A 19236-nucleotide genomic window follows, 5' to 3' on the forward strand; every position below is an offset into this window, starting at 1 on the left:
ACTTGTTGTTGTTGCTCACGAACTTAGACGAAGTGATGGAGAAGCTTAGCGCCATGGACGTTGCTTGGGTACCTGAGTCAATGCACACCACGCGCCTCCTCACCCAGTCCTCGGGCAGGAGGGCACAATGCATGGGGTTATATAGTGTAACTCTTTCAAGGCGATGCCAGCGCATTTTATACTTTCTTTAAACCAATTTCCAGCCTCACCTACCTGTGAGGAATCCAACTTCTGTAGCAGCTGAAGCTATGGCGACCCTAAATTCCTGATGTAACTAGCGGATGGGGGCGGAATAGCCTAGAAAGTTAAATGGTGGTCTTGTTACCGGAACGTACGTATATCCCGAAAAGCATCATCAATATTGATAAAAGTCCTCCAAGCTACAAAGCCTCCTTACGTAAAACATTCCTAAAAAAATATATCTACACGTAAGCAAGGGTGACATAAGCGAAGCTAAAAAGAAAGTCAACGGATCATATTAGCTTCACACGACAGGTCTCCCACAGCTTATGGTTAGATATGCGTGCATATAAGGATAGACAGCTACGAAAACAAAGGACACATCCGGTAGAGCACCTCTGTCCACTCCGTGGTATGACAGGTGAGACTGCTGACCAAATTCTTCTCAAGTGCGACACAAGTTCAGCACAGACGAAGAATGTCTTTGATTTCTAAAGGACCCAGATATGGATAAGGAGCTTCGCATAAAGCAGTGCAAAATAGATACACAATTTTTTAGTGGGTATATATAGATGTGGGTGCGCTTTTTATATATAAAGGTTTAAGTTTGTGGAGATATGCAGATGTTCAACTGCGACAAAGGCAATAAAGTTAATTGTGAAACCGCAACTAATTAATTGAATTAAATTAAATTGTGAATTAAACGAAACTTCCAACAAAAACAAGCATTGTATAATACCAAAGGTTCATTGTTACGAAGAGAAAAAAAGCGCATTAGGAAAAAAAGTGTAGTTCGCGAGTTGGCTAAACATTTTACATTTGACGCCAATAAATAGATGAAAAAAGTAATATTGAATGGAACTACTAAACGGATATTGGATCGCTCTAGATATTTTTTTATTGAAGGTAACCGTCCAGCCAATTTCGGTTGAGTTCAGAAAACGTGTACAAAAACGTCAATAAAAATTAAAATTATTACTGAAAGTTGTGGTAATGATAAAGACACACGCCCTACGGTCCGGTAACAAGCATCCATAGGGTAAAATCATAATTAAGGAAAAAGCCGGACCAACTCGGGAACTATTTATTTAAGCCACATTGAACCTTCTAGGCCGGGGCTGATTGGCCTAACGTCTAGTTCCATGAAAAATTTGGAGGACTTCCCTCATGTAGGTGAGGCTTACAATTGGGTAGCGGAAGCTGTGAAGCTATAAAGCTTTGTATTGCACTTATCAACCACTTGAATCCCAATTATTACCAATTTCACGAGGATGTGGCATTATAGGCTTACAGTTAATGTCTTTTGCTGCTGGGCGGATAAAAAACTGAAAATACTCCAATAAGAAAAAAATAACTTTTCGGTAATAAATCGATAGCTTCTTGATAAAAAAATCGATCATTTTTGGTAGAATATCAATAAATGTACGATAAAAAATTCACAACTTTTCATTAAAAGTCGGTAATATTTCGATATTATAAGTCGATAACTTTCCGATACCAAGTCAATAACTCTTCAATAACAAAGCAATCGAGCTTCATTAATAAATCTGTAATTTTTGATAGCATAACGGTAATATTTCAATAAATAATCGATAGCTTCTCGATAGGTTTGATTGAATTGGCCGGTCAGTAAAACCTCGCATAGACTGAATGTGTTCACAGTGTTACCAGAATTTCTTTGACGGCCAAACATAAGAACCCCAATCAGAGGCCAGGACTTATGTTGTAGAATAACTCCATCCTCCTGGAAAATAATAGAATTTTTCAAGGACGTAACTTAATTACTGCCGCCAGACCTTGCAACTTTGCCGCCCATAATAACTGGAGCCTTGACCTCGCAAGTGCAGGACGCGAACATATAACGTGCTCACCGTTTCCCCTTGCAGCTCGTACTTGCTACATCTGTTGTTACTGACGAGGCCTAGCTTATAAGCATGTGACACCAGAAGGCAGCGTCCAGTTCAGCCTTAAGCCATCGTGCGCCTTACGTCTTCTCTCTTCAGTGATATCGTAGGATTTGCATCCGATTTTATACATTTTGCAGCCCCGCGCTTTTGTCAGCGCCTTCTCTCTCATTTTGATTTATCCCAAATGGATTGGGACGTTTACCGTCGAGTCAGCGAGTGCTGCACCCTCTTTTGCCAACTCATCGTTAAATTCTATTCCTTCATGATCGAGAATCAAATAAAGATGTGTGGTCCAAGCTGAACAAAGTTTTTACAATGCTCCTTTGCATTCCAGGATAATTTTCGATAGAGTACTGTGTGAGATTATTGCCTTATTCGCAGTTGCAAACGCGATATTTTTGGCCATTAGATCTGCAGGCGTGATGTGTGTGGTACGCATTGCTGCTGTGGGGTAGTTTTTAGGGTTCCGGTTATGCTAATCATTGATAAGGGTGGGGCGGGATGGCCTAGAAGGTTCAATATGGTCATATTAAATCGCTCCCAAAACGGTGGGGCTTGTACCTAAATGGAGCTTTTAACCAAAACCTACCCGATCTATACCCGGAAAAGGACTATCTACATCGACACCATTCTCCAAAACTTGTGGGGAGTGCCTTTATCCTCACAACAACTACAAACAAAGCATCGCTCCAATAGCAGAATGAGTAGAACAGGTTGCTAATGAGCTTTGGGATATGGAAGCCCATGAACTAGATCCATACAACCTGCCTATACCAGTTGTCTCTAAAATTTTCTTATTCTAAAAATTTGTACAATAAAGGAAAGAATATTTGGTAAAAATGGAGTTTGTCATCCTAAATCTGTTTTCTCTAAAGTGTCCGAATAAATCAGAGGATTTAATATCTTCCTCTTGTTGCAATCACATCCTTTTAAAAAAAATTTTCCTTTTCACCAGTAACTAAAAGAGCAGCATGCAGGATAAAGCGGAGCAAATGACATGCGAGCTCAAAACATTTACACATACAAAGCTACGCATCTACACACAAAAAAGCATAATTTTTTCTCACCTGTCTGTGGTTGCAAATCTATTAAATGACTCCAGATGCTGCGCGTCGCCAATGTGTAATAACCAATTTCCGCATTTGGATGTAAACCGAAAACATCCGGTTTATTGACAAGCGGTAACTTATCAATATGAGCTGTAAGTATATACACATGTATATATATATAAATAAATAATTGAAAAAAGTGTGTTCCTACACAAATTTACCTATGAAATCTTCCTTGAGTACAACCTCATCCTCGGGTATGTAATAATCAACATTTTCATCATGATAAAAATGGAATGGATTGAAAGTGTCAAAGAGGAAATCACCCATATATTCATCCATATAAATACGTGTAATTCGTCGATCAAAATCATCGATAACACGTCCACCATACATGACCTACAAATATATATGTACATACATCCATACACACATAGATATACAAGTGCTTTGGTAGGAAAGGGTGCAATATTATGAACGTGATGTAGATATTTGGTACAGTCTTACCTCTCCAATTAAATACTTTAAGCTATTCCACGGCACTTTTCCAGTTTCCTCATCTACTTTACTCAGATAAGTTGTTAAGATTTCTAGGCAAACATCAAAATCAGACTCGTTGAAATCGTAGGATATATTCCAACCTAGTTTATCGTATTTCCGGCGCTCCTGTAAGGAAAGTGTGACACTGGATACACAAAAGTTTATTACGGAAACAAGTGGTGGGAAAAAGTTTTTCCGGTCCGTAAAGACCTCATATGGACCAAATATATACATAGTGTTAAAAGAAGTTTACTCAACAGCTACTTTAAAAATATCCTTAAAAGTCACTGCTTATGTTATGAAATAAGTCCGTAATATTGGAAAATATTAGAAATAATCCAGAATTTGCTTCTACGTGTAACTCCTAATAACTTGAGTCGTAGTCAGGCTAGCGCAGGACTCAACAGAATATACTCAGTCATTTGCTTTTACAAACCTTACTTCCTACTAGCTTAAGCAGGCGAGACCTTATTGAAAAGCATTTAACGAAAGAAGACGTACAGAAAGTATAACCATCATCTCTTTTTTAGCGAAAGAAGTAATTTCGTCTTAGAACCTGCCTGGAAGATCGTTTGCAACCTATGCCTCCATTTTCTTTTTCAGAGTCGATTTGGACATCTAAGGTACAACCTTTAACACATACGATTTTTCATTGACTTCCTTATGACAGCGGTGCCAATATAGATATTTGTTCCTCCTAACACAACTCTAACTGCTGTTTGGCATAAAAGTTAACGCGGCGGGATGGGCGATGGGGTTGGCCTTTGTTATGACGAGAATTGATGGCCTGCAACCATTTCAAAGTTCTTTTTATAGGCTCATTTTAGTGTGGCTTTCTACTAAACAAGGCCTTCCTAGTATAGAATAGGAACTACAATCGCCAAGTGAAAAGAAAAGTGTGATAGGGCCCAGTTGAAAAAAAAAAATACTTTGCTCAAATGTAATTTCTACCCCAGTACTTTGGAAAGGAATTACAAATGTAATTGAAAACTTTCCAACTGCATTACAAGGAATGGAAAAAGTACTTTCGAATTTCCCATTCCATCCCTCAAAGGAATTGCGAAAGTAATTGAAAAACTACAAGTTAGTTTGTGAATAGGAACTTACTCCAGTTGATGTGGGTGACTTTTCGGGTCACACTTTTCATTATTTCATCAGATTTTTCTTGTGAGTGGTAATAGAAAGCACTTGGAAACACCAATGATTATAAAATGGTGGCTATAGGAAAGCAACATAATTTTTAATTTTCTTTGATACATTCAGCTGACATAACGTAAACACCATTAATTATTTAAAATGCGTTTTCTTTTGTTGTTACATAGTTCACAAATGCGATATAGAAAACAGGATTCTGGCACGGATGTAAAATGTATGCTAATAAAACGCAATTTGCGTTGATGAAATTGTAAGTTTTTCGCATGAATTACCTGGCTTTATATGGGAAAAGGGTTTGGAAGTATGCTTCTAACATCCCTCACTAAGGTAGGCACCTTGACGTTTTAGTGAGGGCTTAGCCGAACACCATAGCACCCGACTATGAGGCGCAGCGGTTTAGGACTGGCATCTACGCCGTTTCGCCTCATAGGAGAGCGAAATATAGCATATATAGCGAAATATCGGTGACCAAGAACTACAAACCCCGTAATTCACGGCGTTACTCGGACCGTGCCTATTGGACGATTTGCAGCCAGATGATAAATTCGCACAAAGCCTTCCCGATACCGGCACTGCTGTCGAGGACGGTTCTTTCGCCGTACATAATACTGAACCACTGAGCCCGGCCTGTCGGGCAGGTGGTCATAAGACGAAGACGAACGACTCATTATCTAATTCTAATAACGACGGTGATAATGGGAGGACTGAGTAACAAGCCAAAAACGACAAAAACGCATTAATGGATGCGTCGGAACCGTGGAGCGAGAGTAGTGCTGATTCAATGAACTCCGTGTTGGAAAAGCATACAACTGAAAACGGAGTAGAAGAGTGGAAAAGGGTACTGGGCAGAGGAAGTAAGAGAGCCCTGTCTCATTACGGATCAGCACTAAGAATTGTCCAACGCCTGGGAGCAGTGGTCGACCCAACACAAGCAACGTTCGACAGAAGGCAAAAATTCTACTTTTAAGAGTCTGAAAGGACCCAATCCCAGAGCCGCGAGGCAGGGCAGCCACATAGACAAGATAAGTACGCCTAAAGCTGTAGGACAGGTGGCCCCAATAGCGAGATAGCAACTACCTCGAAAGCTGCAAGTCACAGGAAGGACATCAAAAAAGGCGAAGTGTCAACTAGGGAAGTAGGAGATAAGCCGAAGGGAGAAAAAGCTGAGACTCCAGCTTTTCCCGAGAAGATGAATGATGTGGCAAGTTAGGCACTGACTTTGGCGCTGGTTGATCGTAGGAATCCCTTCGGGCAGATGACTAATGAATGGTGGAGTTCTGTAGAAAGGGAACTTATTTACTTAATGCGCTTAAGATGATACGGGAACAACCACGTAAGGCGCTGGTGTGAAGAGGATAGCGTCCGCGAGCTTGCTGTGGCTGGAGGAAGTGGTTCCAAACCTCCAAAGCCAAGGCACGAACGCGAAGTTCGAGGTGGTGGATAAAGCGCAAATCCCCACGGTACCAAAAGTTAAAGTACGTATACCATGCGTGATGAAGTCCAAGGATACACTGCGACTTCTGCAGAATCAGAATCCGAATATACCGACACATGATTGGACATTGGGACCTACACATTGATTTTAATTATTCTGCAATATCACCAGGCTCAGCGCTATGATTAGAGCTAACCTGATATATGCTTAAAAATTAATTAAAAAATTCTGTAAAGTCCTTATATAACCCAGAAAAAAACAATGATAACACCGGCCGACAGCATCTCAGACCTAGAAACCGGACTATATATTTTCGAAGGATTTTGATGCTATGAATCGAAATATGGCCTCAAAATTTCTCTATCAGCTCCGGTTTTCGAGATATCCTAACCTAAAAGTGTCTAACCCCTAGAAACCACCCCTACCACACCACATAATTTCAAAATGCGATATCTCAGCAAAAAAATATTTGAGCAAGGTCAACGCCATTTGAAAGAAGAAGACCTCTATTTAAAGATGCCATCATTTAATTTTGGTGAAAAAAAACATCTGCAGGGCTAACCTCAAATATGGGCAAAAATGGTGTTTTTTGCACTTTTAGGTTAGGATATCTCCAAACTTCTGAGGCCAGATTTGGATTCAGCGCATCATAAACCTTCGAAAATATAGTCAGGTATCTGGGTCTGAATGTTAGTTAAATTTTGTCGGCCTGTGTAATTTCGGATGAGGGGAACATAGACACAAACACGACTTGTGCACCGTTACCATCACCCCACATAGGCTGTAGAAACCATGAAAAAAGCCAAATCTTCTAAATCAATAGGTCCAAATGGAGTAGTCATGCCAATGCTAAAACATCTTGGCGCTGAGGTAGGAAGCTACCAGACGCACGTTTTCAAGCCTAGGAAACCGGCTAACGAAGGTGAGTTATAACGACCGGTATCACTCCGTTCGCCAGTAGCGAAGACATTGGAAACCTTCCTGCTCCGTCAGTGTAGTGCGAATCTTCGCCTAGCCACTCATCAGCATGGCTTCCGCAAAATACATAGCACTACCAGCACTGTCAAAAGTTTTGACACAGTCAACCATCGTACTATACTCCAAGATATAGAAGATTCACGCTTTCCCCTTTGTATAAAAAGATAAACTGCAAATTATCTGAACCTAGCCGGCTAAATCCACGGTCACTGTTTTGCGATGTGGAATATTGGACGCTGACGTCGATGTTGTTGCGCTACCGATTGTCAGCCATTAAAATATCTTAGGAGTAACATTCGATTACACCCTCACCTTCAAGACGTATGCCATCGAAGTTGTATCTAAAGTACAAATCCGCAACAAAATCCTCAAACCGCTTGCCAGTAGCACTTGGGGAAAAGATGAAGAAACGTTGCTAGCCACGTACAAAGCAATTGGCCGGCCACTCAATAGCAAATCTAAACTACGATGATACAATCTTACCATAACCTTCCTAATATATGGCGAGAAGAAATGATTTGCAAGTCATTGAAGGCAGTGCTTGTGTTTTAAAAACATTTTCTTATGGTCCAAAAAGTTACCATGGCCTCATAAAATCCCCGCTTGAATAGCAAAAATATTTCTTACACTAAGAATTTTTCAATTACTTTTGCAAATCCTTTGAGGAATGGGAAATTCGAAAGTACTTTTTCCATTCCTTGTAATGTAATTGGAAAATGTTCAATTACATTTGCAATTCCTTTCGAAAGTACTTGGGTAGAAATTAAATTCGAACAAAGTATTTTTTTCTCAATTACAAACAAAAAATTTTTTATACTTGATCCTCAAAAAACGAAATGGCTTTTGGTAAATTTTTTGAGGAATTGAAATGTAATCAATTACTACCCAGCTCTGTTGGCAGGCTCCCGAAAAAGGGGTTTCATATGGGCTATTGAATTATAACCCCATCTGTGCATGGTGGGTATGGTCCCTAGGTTTTCATCATTATTAATTGGGGCTGGGCATCTCGTGGCTAAGTATGCCAATATTATTACCTTGTTCGCGAATACAAACGTTAGTTGAGTACACCAAGGATAGTCTAGTTTTTCACCACTTCTTTCACAAAAGATTTGAATAAAGGCTTTAAGACGTGTGGGCTCTTTTACTGTATGTCCTCGTAGGCATATGGCGCACTCCTTTAAACTATAAACGCTCCCGTTTGTGGCAAACGCCTGATAGTCTAAAAATGCTCTTCACTCGTATGGCGCTCAGGATCACTTCAAGCCGAGTCCGCTCATCAGCCATCTTGTTTCTGTGTATGTAACGGCAAGCTAATGGGCGACTTTTGCAACTCCCTGCGCTCATAGATAGGCCTGTAAGTTCCTTTAATTGTATGCTCTGTATTTAGGCTCTAGTTAAATAAGTGTAAGTTCTTGGGTGCTTCGTACTATTCGGAAGAGTAACCAGGATGATCCAACTTAAAGAAGGCAGGTAATTGATATGAGTTGCACAAAACTATTCCTCTCATTTAATATTTGAATCAGGTTCGTTCACCAAGGCCGATGAAATCAAAAGCATTATTTATCGATGGCCAGGCTACTTTACTTTCTTACAATAGAGCTTTCTTTCATACAATGAATCCTTGTACGAACTTCATTGCCATCAACGGATATTCAAGAGAAATTTTTTGAGTGATTCAGTTTTATATATCTTACATATAAATATAGATGATTCGTAGAATTCTTATAATTTAGGTATCTCTGATCACTCCATATGCCTGCTGGAAGAGGAAATCACCCACCAATAGTACACAAAGTCTAAGGTTTCTTCGAAAACGTGCAAATTTTACTTTCATATGGCTAACATACTATTTCAATTACTTTAGCAAAACCGCCTCCCATAGGAAAGGGAGCAAATTCACCAACTTTACCAGAAACAAATAATTGCGGGCTTTTTAAAAACGACTTACCATAGGTTTCTTAATCATAGGTTTCCTATTGGTTTTTTAGCAGCTTGTTATAGCCGAGTTTAAGATTTATAAAGTGCAGTTTCATTGGTTTCTGTTGCATAAAAAACTGATGAGTCATCGATAACAAATTGATAACACTCCGATAAAAAATCGATACTATTTTGATAACAAATCGATACATTTTTGTTAATATATCAATAAAAATTCGATAAAAAATTGGAAACAAATCTTTACATTTTCGATAAAGACTTTCATAGCTTTTCGAATATGAATCGTTATTTTCCGATCACAAACCGATAATTCATTGTTATTAATAGAAAAGCATAATACTTCGATAAATAATCGATAGCTTGTCCATACCTCGTCGACAACACAAATGCAAGAAAGCGGTAACAAATCAATAACAAACTGATAACACTTCGATAACAAATTGATAACATCAAGTCCAGTTTCGATTTCTGTTTTGAACTCGAATCATTCCTTTCCTTTCATTTTCGCGCAGGTCACATGATACACGTTATTATATTTTACTCACCTGAACGACAGCATGAAAGAAGGCCAAAACGTAAACTAGTGGACGGAATGCGTGGTGTGGGCACGCTTCCAAACGTTCTTGGCGCACTTTGAAAAATGTGGAGCGCAAATTCAATTTCAAACCATTCGGTGGTTCTGTCACAACTATGAAATTGGCAAAAAATAATTTGTAATTAGTTTGTATTCATAAATATAGTTTATCAGTTTTTTTTTATCTAAAATTATTTACTTTGTTATACGTCTTACCTTTCAGTGATTTTTGGAGTATACCGATCGGAAAAGTTGGTGTTGGATCTGTTGTTATCCATAAACGAAAATCAGGATGTGGAGAATCAATCTTTTCAAGATATTTCTCTAGATAGCGCACGAAACTGATGAGTAAATGACCATTTTGTAACATCAACCAAAAGCCTTGCCGAACAGATTTATCCAGTAAATTTATGGCGTTCTAAATAATGAAAAAGAGACGGATCACTTAAATCAATGATGGTGTATACACAGACTCCCCATCGAGTCAATAATTTTCTAATTGAATTTATGAATGTTTCCTTTTCCCATAGCACAAGTTGCTTCATTAACGAACATTCCAGAGCAGATTTTAAGAAATATTTAGTTTTTTTTTACAAAAATAATATGAATGGAACGCTTTGAAAGTGTATGCTCAAGTATCTATTCAGGATTTCTTCTCTATTTCACGAAGTGCTAAGGGTCACGGCACCGAGACTCTCCCATCTCTGCTTTGCCAGAACAACGCGGAGAATGATTCATCATCCAGCTCACAAAAACGACACGTTTTGACTGATCTGCTTTGTTTCCCAGTTGCTTATGGTCTCCCTAGTGTGTGCTTTGTGATTCCACAGAAGGTCTATGGGCCATGGAATGCTGCTATAGCACCCTTTTTAGCTAGGTAGCCGGCATGTTCAGAAAAACTTTGTTCCTATACATTCATCCACTAGTTTAGAAGTAATTGCGTAAGACTGCAAGGTACACAAGGATGCGTGGATACTTCGTGAGGACAACCCCCTTCGTAGACATTATCGGTCGCAAACTTCTACTGTATGGCTTCCTGCTGCTTAAAGTTTGTGACCTATAGATGCCAGCTCCTGTCTTTCGTCATCAAATTTCGATAAACTCGTGAACCAGACCTTTGAGTCAAGGTCAGTATATGGATTCTCTCTTCCTCATAGAGTTCTGTTCACAAACAATAAATAAATTAATACAAGGCACAATAACCTTCCAAAAAATTTTAGACTGTTCACAATGGACACCTCCATGAATAGCCATTGCATTACTAAATTGCAATAATATTGTGTGAAATATTAAAATCCCAATCACGTAGACACTAAGGCAGTTATCTCCCATAGCGCAAGAAGTTCCCCGCAGTACGAACAAGCATTAAACAGACAAAAGGAAAGTGCAGCACTCGATGAATCTACGGTAGATGTCCCCATTCCCTTAAGAGAAATCAAAAGGAGACGGAAGATGTACGTTATCGATCAAGCTAGAAAGGCGTTGTTGTAGAGAGAAGGTTTAAGGGTAATGATATACAAGTGGTTAGGTTGAGTTAGTCGGTCCAATATGACTTCACATAGATTGATTGTGTCCATAGCGTAATCAGAAGTTTGCTTAGCGACAAAATTGAAAACCTCTATTAAAATTGGGATCTAGAAGCTTCCCAGGACCTATGCTTGTCGCTGCTCCTAGATCAGATAGCTGTGTCACTTCGCATAGCTGGCGAGCGCAGGACACGAGCACAGAACATGCTCCATTGTTTCCTCGTGAAGCCAGCACTTCCTAAATCTGCTACTACTGACGAGGAGCATACCCATCATGGGCCTTTAATCCCTATGGTCTAAAGACCAGCACGCGATCTTTGATGCTTTACAGCTTCGCGCTTGGGTCCATACCTTTCCTGCTTGATCGATCATGTGCAATTCATGTTTCTTTCTATCTCTCCCAATCTAATTGTGATGTCTACTTTCAGCTACCTCATCCGTTATGCATGTGGCATTTTTCATGATGAGCGCACTAAAAGGACACTACCTTCAGATTGTACATACCTGTAAACTTAGCTTAGTCAACTACAGCAGATCGGGGAAGTGTGGGTTGTAGTAAAGAAGGGATAAGTACGTTGTGGTTGTGTCTTGTGATCGCGAGGTCTGAATCCTGGAAAGTGGTTGCGTTTGCAAAAGAGACGAAGTTGTTTTCATACATCATTTCGTTTACAGCCGGTTAACTATACTTTCCGGCCTTTAAATTTAAGTTTTTCGAATAACGTAAGAGTATCCAACGAGCTCACGTAGCGCATTTCCATACCGGAAGTAATGCAAAACGCGGTTCCAGGTGTGGAAAATGCACGGGCCGGGATAGGTTAGGTTTAAGGGTTTAGGAAATCAAGAGGAGAAGTAGGTCCACGCACGTAGGGGCTCTCTGCTACAGAGTGTAACACCGTGGCTGAACAACCCGGTTATTGCAGAAAACATGTCGTTTTTCCACGTAACGAAAAAAGTACATGACCTTACATCATTGTCCTTAAAATATTTGATTTCAGATAGGAAATGCTCATTCAAGTCAATGACGAATTACAATTAACAGGAAGAAGTTCCTACGTAACAGGCCGTAGCGAGCCTTTACCCTTGGTGAATAGATGTTGCAAACTTCTGTACAAACTTCTGTGAGCCCTGAAGCTTAGTTAGACGGAGTGGCCGCGCTGAGTATTCTAAAATCTAAGAGTTTGGAAATGATATCTTTAAGAATGAAGAACAGAGTCTTAAGCCGATATTTGTGAATTGCTAGGCCTTTTCCGACTTAAAGACGATTTTGGAAACGATACTAGGTAGTAGACTTTTCAGCTGTGAATTTTCAAATGTACACATATTTGTAATCAAAGGTAAAGAATGCATTCCCGGACAATGTATGTAACATTAAAGATATTGCGGCGAATGTTGACATCACTAAGTTGTTAGTAAATAATCACGCAACAACAAAAAACACACTTGTGTAAATGAACCCTTCAATCATCATTTACACGCATAAAAACATGGAAGGCGACGAGAAGTGAGATGTCTCATCTCACACGCACATGTAGTCATCAGCCGAAGTAGTTACTCACACGCATATAGCTCAATTACCAAGCATGAGGTACAACTGTTCGCGAAATTACTAGATCTTAAGAGAAATGGGTGAGCGAAGAAACGGAGATTATAAAAGCAGCGCAAGCTGAGTTATAACTAATTCAGCTTTGAGCTAAAAACGATATTCGTTGTGAAGTATAACTCCTAAAGTAATCTAAATAAAGACCAGTTTGCAATACTGAATATTCAACAGTTTAGCGATTCGAACGTTTGCAGAAGGTTTCAAATAAGCGGAATTTCCCCAAAATTCGTTACAATATTATTTCATGTTAAAGAAACAAAGGTTGTGAAGCTTCAATTAGTTACTATAGCATAGAAAACGCTGCCAAAGTTTTATATTTCATTAAACATAAGTATGACGTCAATTTCTATGTGTGTGTTTGTAAGCAACGTATGCAGCAGACAATAATTCTCACTGAAGTGCTAATTTGGCAAAATTTTATTACGTTTGATACCAACGAAATTTTCCGCTTCAATTCTTCAAACTGTTCACCACCTACAAAAATATTAGATCTATTATTATTATTATTCTTTTTGTCATGCCACTCAATACGCATACCACATATGTACGTACATACCCGCGATTACCTACATATACTTATATTAGATGAGTATTTTTCTGAAGTTTTCAAGATACTCCCTCCGGCAACAGACTATGAAAATAAGATCAATGCTTATAAAAAAAGGCCTCATCGGTAGCAACAGATGTGGGAGCTGCAGGAAGAAACGGTTGATCTAGTTTTATGTTCGTGTCCTGCGCTCGCGATGTCAAGTCTCCAGCTACTAGGGGTGGCAGAGTTGCCAGATTTTGAGGCAGCAATTAAGGAAGGTTCTAGAAAACTTATTTGCCAGGAGGACGGAGTTATTCTATAACACAAGTTCTGGTACCTAATTCAATCTAGTCGTCAAATAAATTGCTGTAACACTATGCACACATTCAGTTTATGTGAAGGCTCTATTGACCGGACAGTTCAACCCTACCTAACCTAGCCATATACGGAACTAAGTCCATCAAAAAATATTTTCCAAAATAGCGGTGCTCGGTGTAGCGATCTCAATTTTTGAACAAAATAATCTTTTTCCATCTTATATGCTCCACTTCATCCTACTTCCATATCGTGCTGCCGGAGGGAAGATCTGAAAAACTTTAGCAAAATGTATGGAAATTGAAACCAATCTAATCTATATAGTAAGTATTTGTACAGCTAAGTGACATGCTTCTCTATTATTGTTGCTTAAAGTACACACCTAAAAATGGACACAAGATTGAGATTCATTGTTGAGCATACAACAATAAGATGTGACAATAAAAAGCAAGAACAGGTAACAAATACAAACAAGCAAACAACGCCCACACTACCAAAGCGTAAAGTAATTTCTTCATTGTCATTGTGTACTTCGTTGCCAGGATATGCTCGTAAATAACTACAATAACAATGGTTCGCACAGAAAAACAATACAACAGAACACATTCTTTCATACATATTTACTCACCTTCTCTTGTCCTTGTCCCAATGAGATGTGACAAAAATTGCCCATACCAATGCCCACTTGATCTGCCAATTTCATTAAATCATTCGTAGGATCAGAGCCGGCGCTAAGAATAAAACAAACTGGCATATTACAGTTGGTCTGCTCGTAGATGTTGGCAAAACTAATCACTGGTGGTGTTATATAAAACTCATCCATGGTATCCACGATGTATTCATTTATTGCACGAAATATTCGATCGACGCGGAAGCAACGCAGGAACATTAATTTCTTTGATGACCGACCGGCAAGTAAGCAAGCGGAAGTTGGCAACAAATCGTATGGATAGATGTACGTTGTTGGAAAGAAAATAAAAAGAAGGGAATTGAGAAAAATTTGTATATATAAATTTGAGAAATTCAAAGAATTATAAAAATAGCTCAAAGTAAATCAAACAATGCAAGTACTGGCATATGCTGACGACATTCATATCACCGGCCTGAACACAGGCGGCGTAGGTTCTGCTTACTCCTAACTGTAAAAAGGAGTGGAAATATGTGCTTAATGGCGAACGAGGGCAAAACGAAGTATTTACTCTTAGCAAGCAAAGAGTAAGCGGATTTGCGCCACTGTTGGTAGCCATAATTTCGAAATAGTTAAGGACTTCTTTTATTTGGGAAACATCATTAGCACAAATACCAACATCAGGATTTCAAATCCAGCGCAGAATCGCTCTTGCCAATAAATGCCACTTTGGACTAAGTAGGCAATTGAAAAGTTAAAGAACTCTACACGTTGGCGACGCCGAGTAACGAAAAAGGTTTATTAATGCGCTGTACCAGCTTTACGTGGACATCAACATAGACCAGCGCGTTTAAACGCAGCAGCTTTGCTGGTTAGGCCATTTTGTGCGCTTGAAAGATGATGTTTCAGCTAAAAAAGTATTGATGCAGAAAAAGAGAGCGGCACCCACTCCGTCGCACAGCGAACAAGCGACTAGTGTAACTTATTCGACGACCATAACTGTTTTAATGTGCACCAAAAGGAATGAAGCTAGTAAAATCATCAAATCAACTACAACAAATGTTGTTTTTGAATTAACAGTTACAACAGTGAAATTGATCGCATTATGGTCAACTCAACGGAGTTTTTCGTCAAAAGGACAAAGAAGCCAACAATATTCTGTAAAAATGACAGACTGTCAACCTATCTAACTGATTTTTCTGTTGAAAGAGAAATTTCTGTCATACTGTCTACTGTTATATTTCAACAGTCTTCATTGGCATTTTTAAGGTGACATTTATAATTGTTAGTTAACAGAGCAGAACTAGGCGGCCACCGTGGAGTTTTTGTTTTAACCGCATACTGACAAACGATTCCAGGTTTGATTCACGTTCAATGACAGAACAATAATTTTTATGATTTTTATTTTTCTATAATAGAAATTTTTTTTTAAATTTGTGGAATAGAAGAAAGAACATTTTTAAGACACCTGCCATAGCTGCATCCATGGTGGAATCACCAGGTGAAGTAAATAAAAAAAGACAGAAGATGTACGCTATCTGAAACGGTAGTGATGTATTTTCGGCGGTCAGAAGAGGGTAAAATTTTTACCCTCTTTGAAAAAATAGGAGTAGAAAAATAAATACCTTGCTACGAAAGCCATTACCTAAATTGGTTTTTTCAGCATACCAGTGTAGAGTTGGCAAATATCCGTGTACCTGCGATTTTTTCACAGCTACTGAAATATCACAGTACATTTCAGCGACAGCTTACAAGGGATATTCGTGACTGATTGAATGTGACAGCATTATTTCCCGTTACCAATCACAGACTCAAACATAGCTCTCGTCACAGGAACAAATCGCTTCTATGTTATGAACCAATGCAATGAGAAAGTTACTTAAGCTGCGACTGAATAACAGTAGATCTCCCAAATAATTACGCAGAGTTTATTATTCGCAACACAATCCACAGGGAAAAATATAAAACTGATTCCTGTTGTCACAGATAAAATTGTTCCTCAAAAATCACGGGATCGGCCAATATTATATCAGTGCCACCTAACGCCAATGCAAAATTGAACACAAAGCACTAATGTGAGTTAACATTACTTTTAGGATAAAATAAAACATTCAATTTGGCCATTTTAACTGAGCTCAATTTCAACTGCAGTTGAAACTTTCATTGAAAAGCCGGTCATAAAAGAAACATGTATTATGCCTTTGGCAAAACCTAATGGATCTCGGGTTCGATGAAAAATTTTACAGTCACACTTGGAAGTGATCGTGACAGTCTTAAATGTGTTTCCGTCCCTTAAAATTCATTGACATATTCATCTGCTTTACTGATTTGTCGATGAGAGTAGAGACTAAAACATGTGCTCTTCTAATACATAAAAAACCAAACTTAATCAGAAGATCCCTCTAAAGTTCTTGACAGTTGAATTCATGATGTATTACGAATGTTACTAAGTTATTATTACCAAAATATATCAGGAGATAGACCAGCCCAGTGGCATTCGGCCTAAAACGATAAGATGCCGATCCGAAACGAGCTGGATTCATATATTCTAAATTACAAACCTTAAGTGTAACATCCTCTCAATTTAGTGTTCTGATTTTTAGGGCCAAACAGTAAAAGTGAGTTAAATTTTTTTTTGTATATTTAGAATACCACTGTTTAGCCGAGAGTATGATGATGTATAATGACTATTTTAAAAGGGCGGTGGCCTTAGTTCTATAGGTGGACGCCTTTTCGAGATATCGCCATAAAGGTGGCCCAGGGGTGACTTTAGAATGTGTTTGTACAATATGGGTATCAAACGAAAGGTGTTAATGAGTATTTTAAAAGGGTGTGGGCCTTAGTTCTATGTGTGGACGTCTTTTCGGGATATCGCCATAAAGGTGGACCAGGGGTGACTCTAGATTGTTTGTACGATATGGGTATCAAATGAAAGGTGTTTATGAGTATCATAAAAGGGAGGGGCCTTAGTTCTATTGGAGGACGCCTTTTCGAGATATCGTTATAAAGGTGGCCCAGGGGTGACTTTAGAATGTGTTTGTACAATATGGGTATCAAACGAAAGGTGCTAATGAGTATTTTAAAAGAGAGTGAGCCTTAGTTCTATAGGTGGACCAGGGGTGAGTCTAGAATGTGTTTGTACGATATGGGTACCAAATTAAAGGAATAAAAGGTTTTAAAAGCGAGTGGAGGTAGTTGTATATGTGAAGGCGTTTTCGATATATCGACCAATATGTGGACCAGGGTGACCCAGAAAATTATCTGTCGTGTACCGCTAACTTATTTATATATGTAATACTACGAAACAGTGTTCCTGCTAAGATTCCAAGGGTTTTTGATTTCGCCATGCAGAAATTTTTCATTTCCTTCTACTTAATATGGTAGGTGTCACACCCATTTTACAAAGTTTTCTCTAAAGTTATATTTTGCGTCAATAAACGAATCCAATCAGAATGCTTCATCCCCTTTTTCGTATTTGGTATAGAATTATGCCATTTTTTTAATTTTTCGTAATTTTCGATATCGAAAAAGTGGGCGTGGTCATAGTCGGATTTCGGCCATTTTGTATACCAATACAAAGTGAGTTCAGAGAAGTACATGAACTGAGTTTAGTAAAGATATGCCCTGGGTTCGCACCCCGGGTAAAACAACATCAAAGTTTTAGAAATAAGGTTTTTCAATTAAATGAAAATTTTTCTAAGCGGGGTCGCCCCTCGGCAGTGTTTGGCAAGCGCTCCGGGTGTATTTCTGCCATGAAAAGCTCTCAGTGAAAACTCATCTGCCTTGCAGAAGCCGTTCGGAGTCGGCATAACACATGTAGGTCCCGTCCGGCCAATTTGTAGGGAAAATTAGAGGAGCACGACGCAAATTGGAAGAGAAGCTCGGCCTTAGATCTCTTCGGAGGTTATCGCGCCTTACATTAATTTTTTTTGTTTATTTTTATATCAATTTTTGTTCAAATTATCGTGTTAACGGCCGAGCGGAAGAATAAACGGTTGACTGTGTATAAAAACTGAGCGTGGCTTCAACCCATTTCGCCCATTTTCACAGAAAACAGTTATCGTCCTAGAATCTAAGCCCCTACCGAATTTCACAAGGATTGGTAATTTTTGTTCGACTTATGGCATTAAAAGTATCGTAGACAAATGAAATGAAAAAGGGCGGAGCCACGCCCATTTTGAAATTTTATTTCATTTTTGTATTTTGTTGCACCATATCATTACTGGAGTTGAATGCTGACATAATTTACTTATATACTGTAAAGATTTTTTGTTAAAATTTGACTTAAAAAAAAAATAAATTGTTTAAAAGTGGGCGTGGTCGTTCTCCGATTTTGCTAATTTTTATTGAGATACATATAGTAATAGTAGTAACGTTCCTGCCAAATTTCATTATGATATCTTCAACGACTGCCAAATTACAGCTTGGAAAACTTTTAAATTACTTTCTTTTAAAAGTGGGCGGTGCCACGCCCATTACCCAAAATTTTACTAATTTTCTATTCTGCGTCATAAGCTAAACTCACCTACCAAGTTTCATCGCTTTATCCGTATTTAGTAATTAATTATCGCACTTTTTCGATTTTTCGAAATTTTCGATATCGAAAAAGTGGGCGGGTGTTATAGTCCGATATCGTTCATTTTAAATAGCGATCTGAGATGAGTGCCCAGGAACCTACATACCAAATTTCATCAAGATACCTCAAAATTTACTCAAGTTATCGTGTTAACGGACAGACGGACGGACGGACGGGCGGACTGACATGGCTCAATCGAATTTTTTTTCGATACTGATGATTTTGATATATGGAAGTCTATATCTATCTCGATTCCTTTATACCTGTACAACCAGCCGTTATACAATCAAAGTTAATATACTCTGT

The 19236-nt window shown here is 38.7% G+C and overlaps 1 protein-coding gene across 1 annotated transcript in view; it reads right to left on the reverse strand.

Moving 5' to 3' along the window:
- The window catches only part of Dhc98D (Dynein heavy chain at 89D), a 322849-nt gene that overhangs the window by 55789 nt on the left and 247824 nt on the right, over nt 1-19236 (reverse strand). Inside the window, exons 49-54 of the mRNA XM_067773518.1 lie at nt 14355-14621; nt 9973-10174; nt 9728-9870; nt 3644-3802; nt 3358-3535; nt 3155-3286 (exon numbers count right to left, since the gene is read on the reverse strand). Coding sequence (XP_067629619.1) covers nt 3155-3286; nt 3358-3535; nt 3644-3802; nt 9728-9870; nt 9973-10174; nt 14355-14621 — 1081 coding nt within the window. The remainder of the gene's footprint in view (nt 1-3154; nt 3287-3357; nt 3536-3643; nt 3803-9727; nt 9871-9972; nt 10175-14354; nt 14622-19236) is intronic.

Source organism: Eurosta solidaginis, chromosome 1 (genome assembly GCF_040869045.1).
Source record: "Eurosta solidaginis isolate ZX-2024a chromosome 1, ASM4086904v1, whole genome shotgun sequence".
Classification (NCBI taxonomy): Eukaryota; Metazoa; Arthropoda; class Insecta; order Diptera; family Tephritidae; genus Eurosta; species Eurosta solidaginis.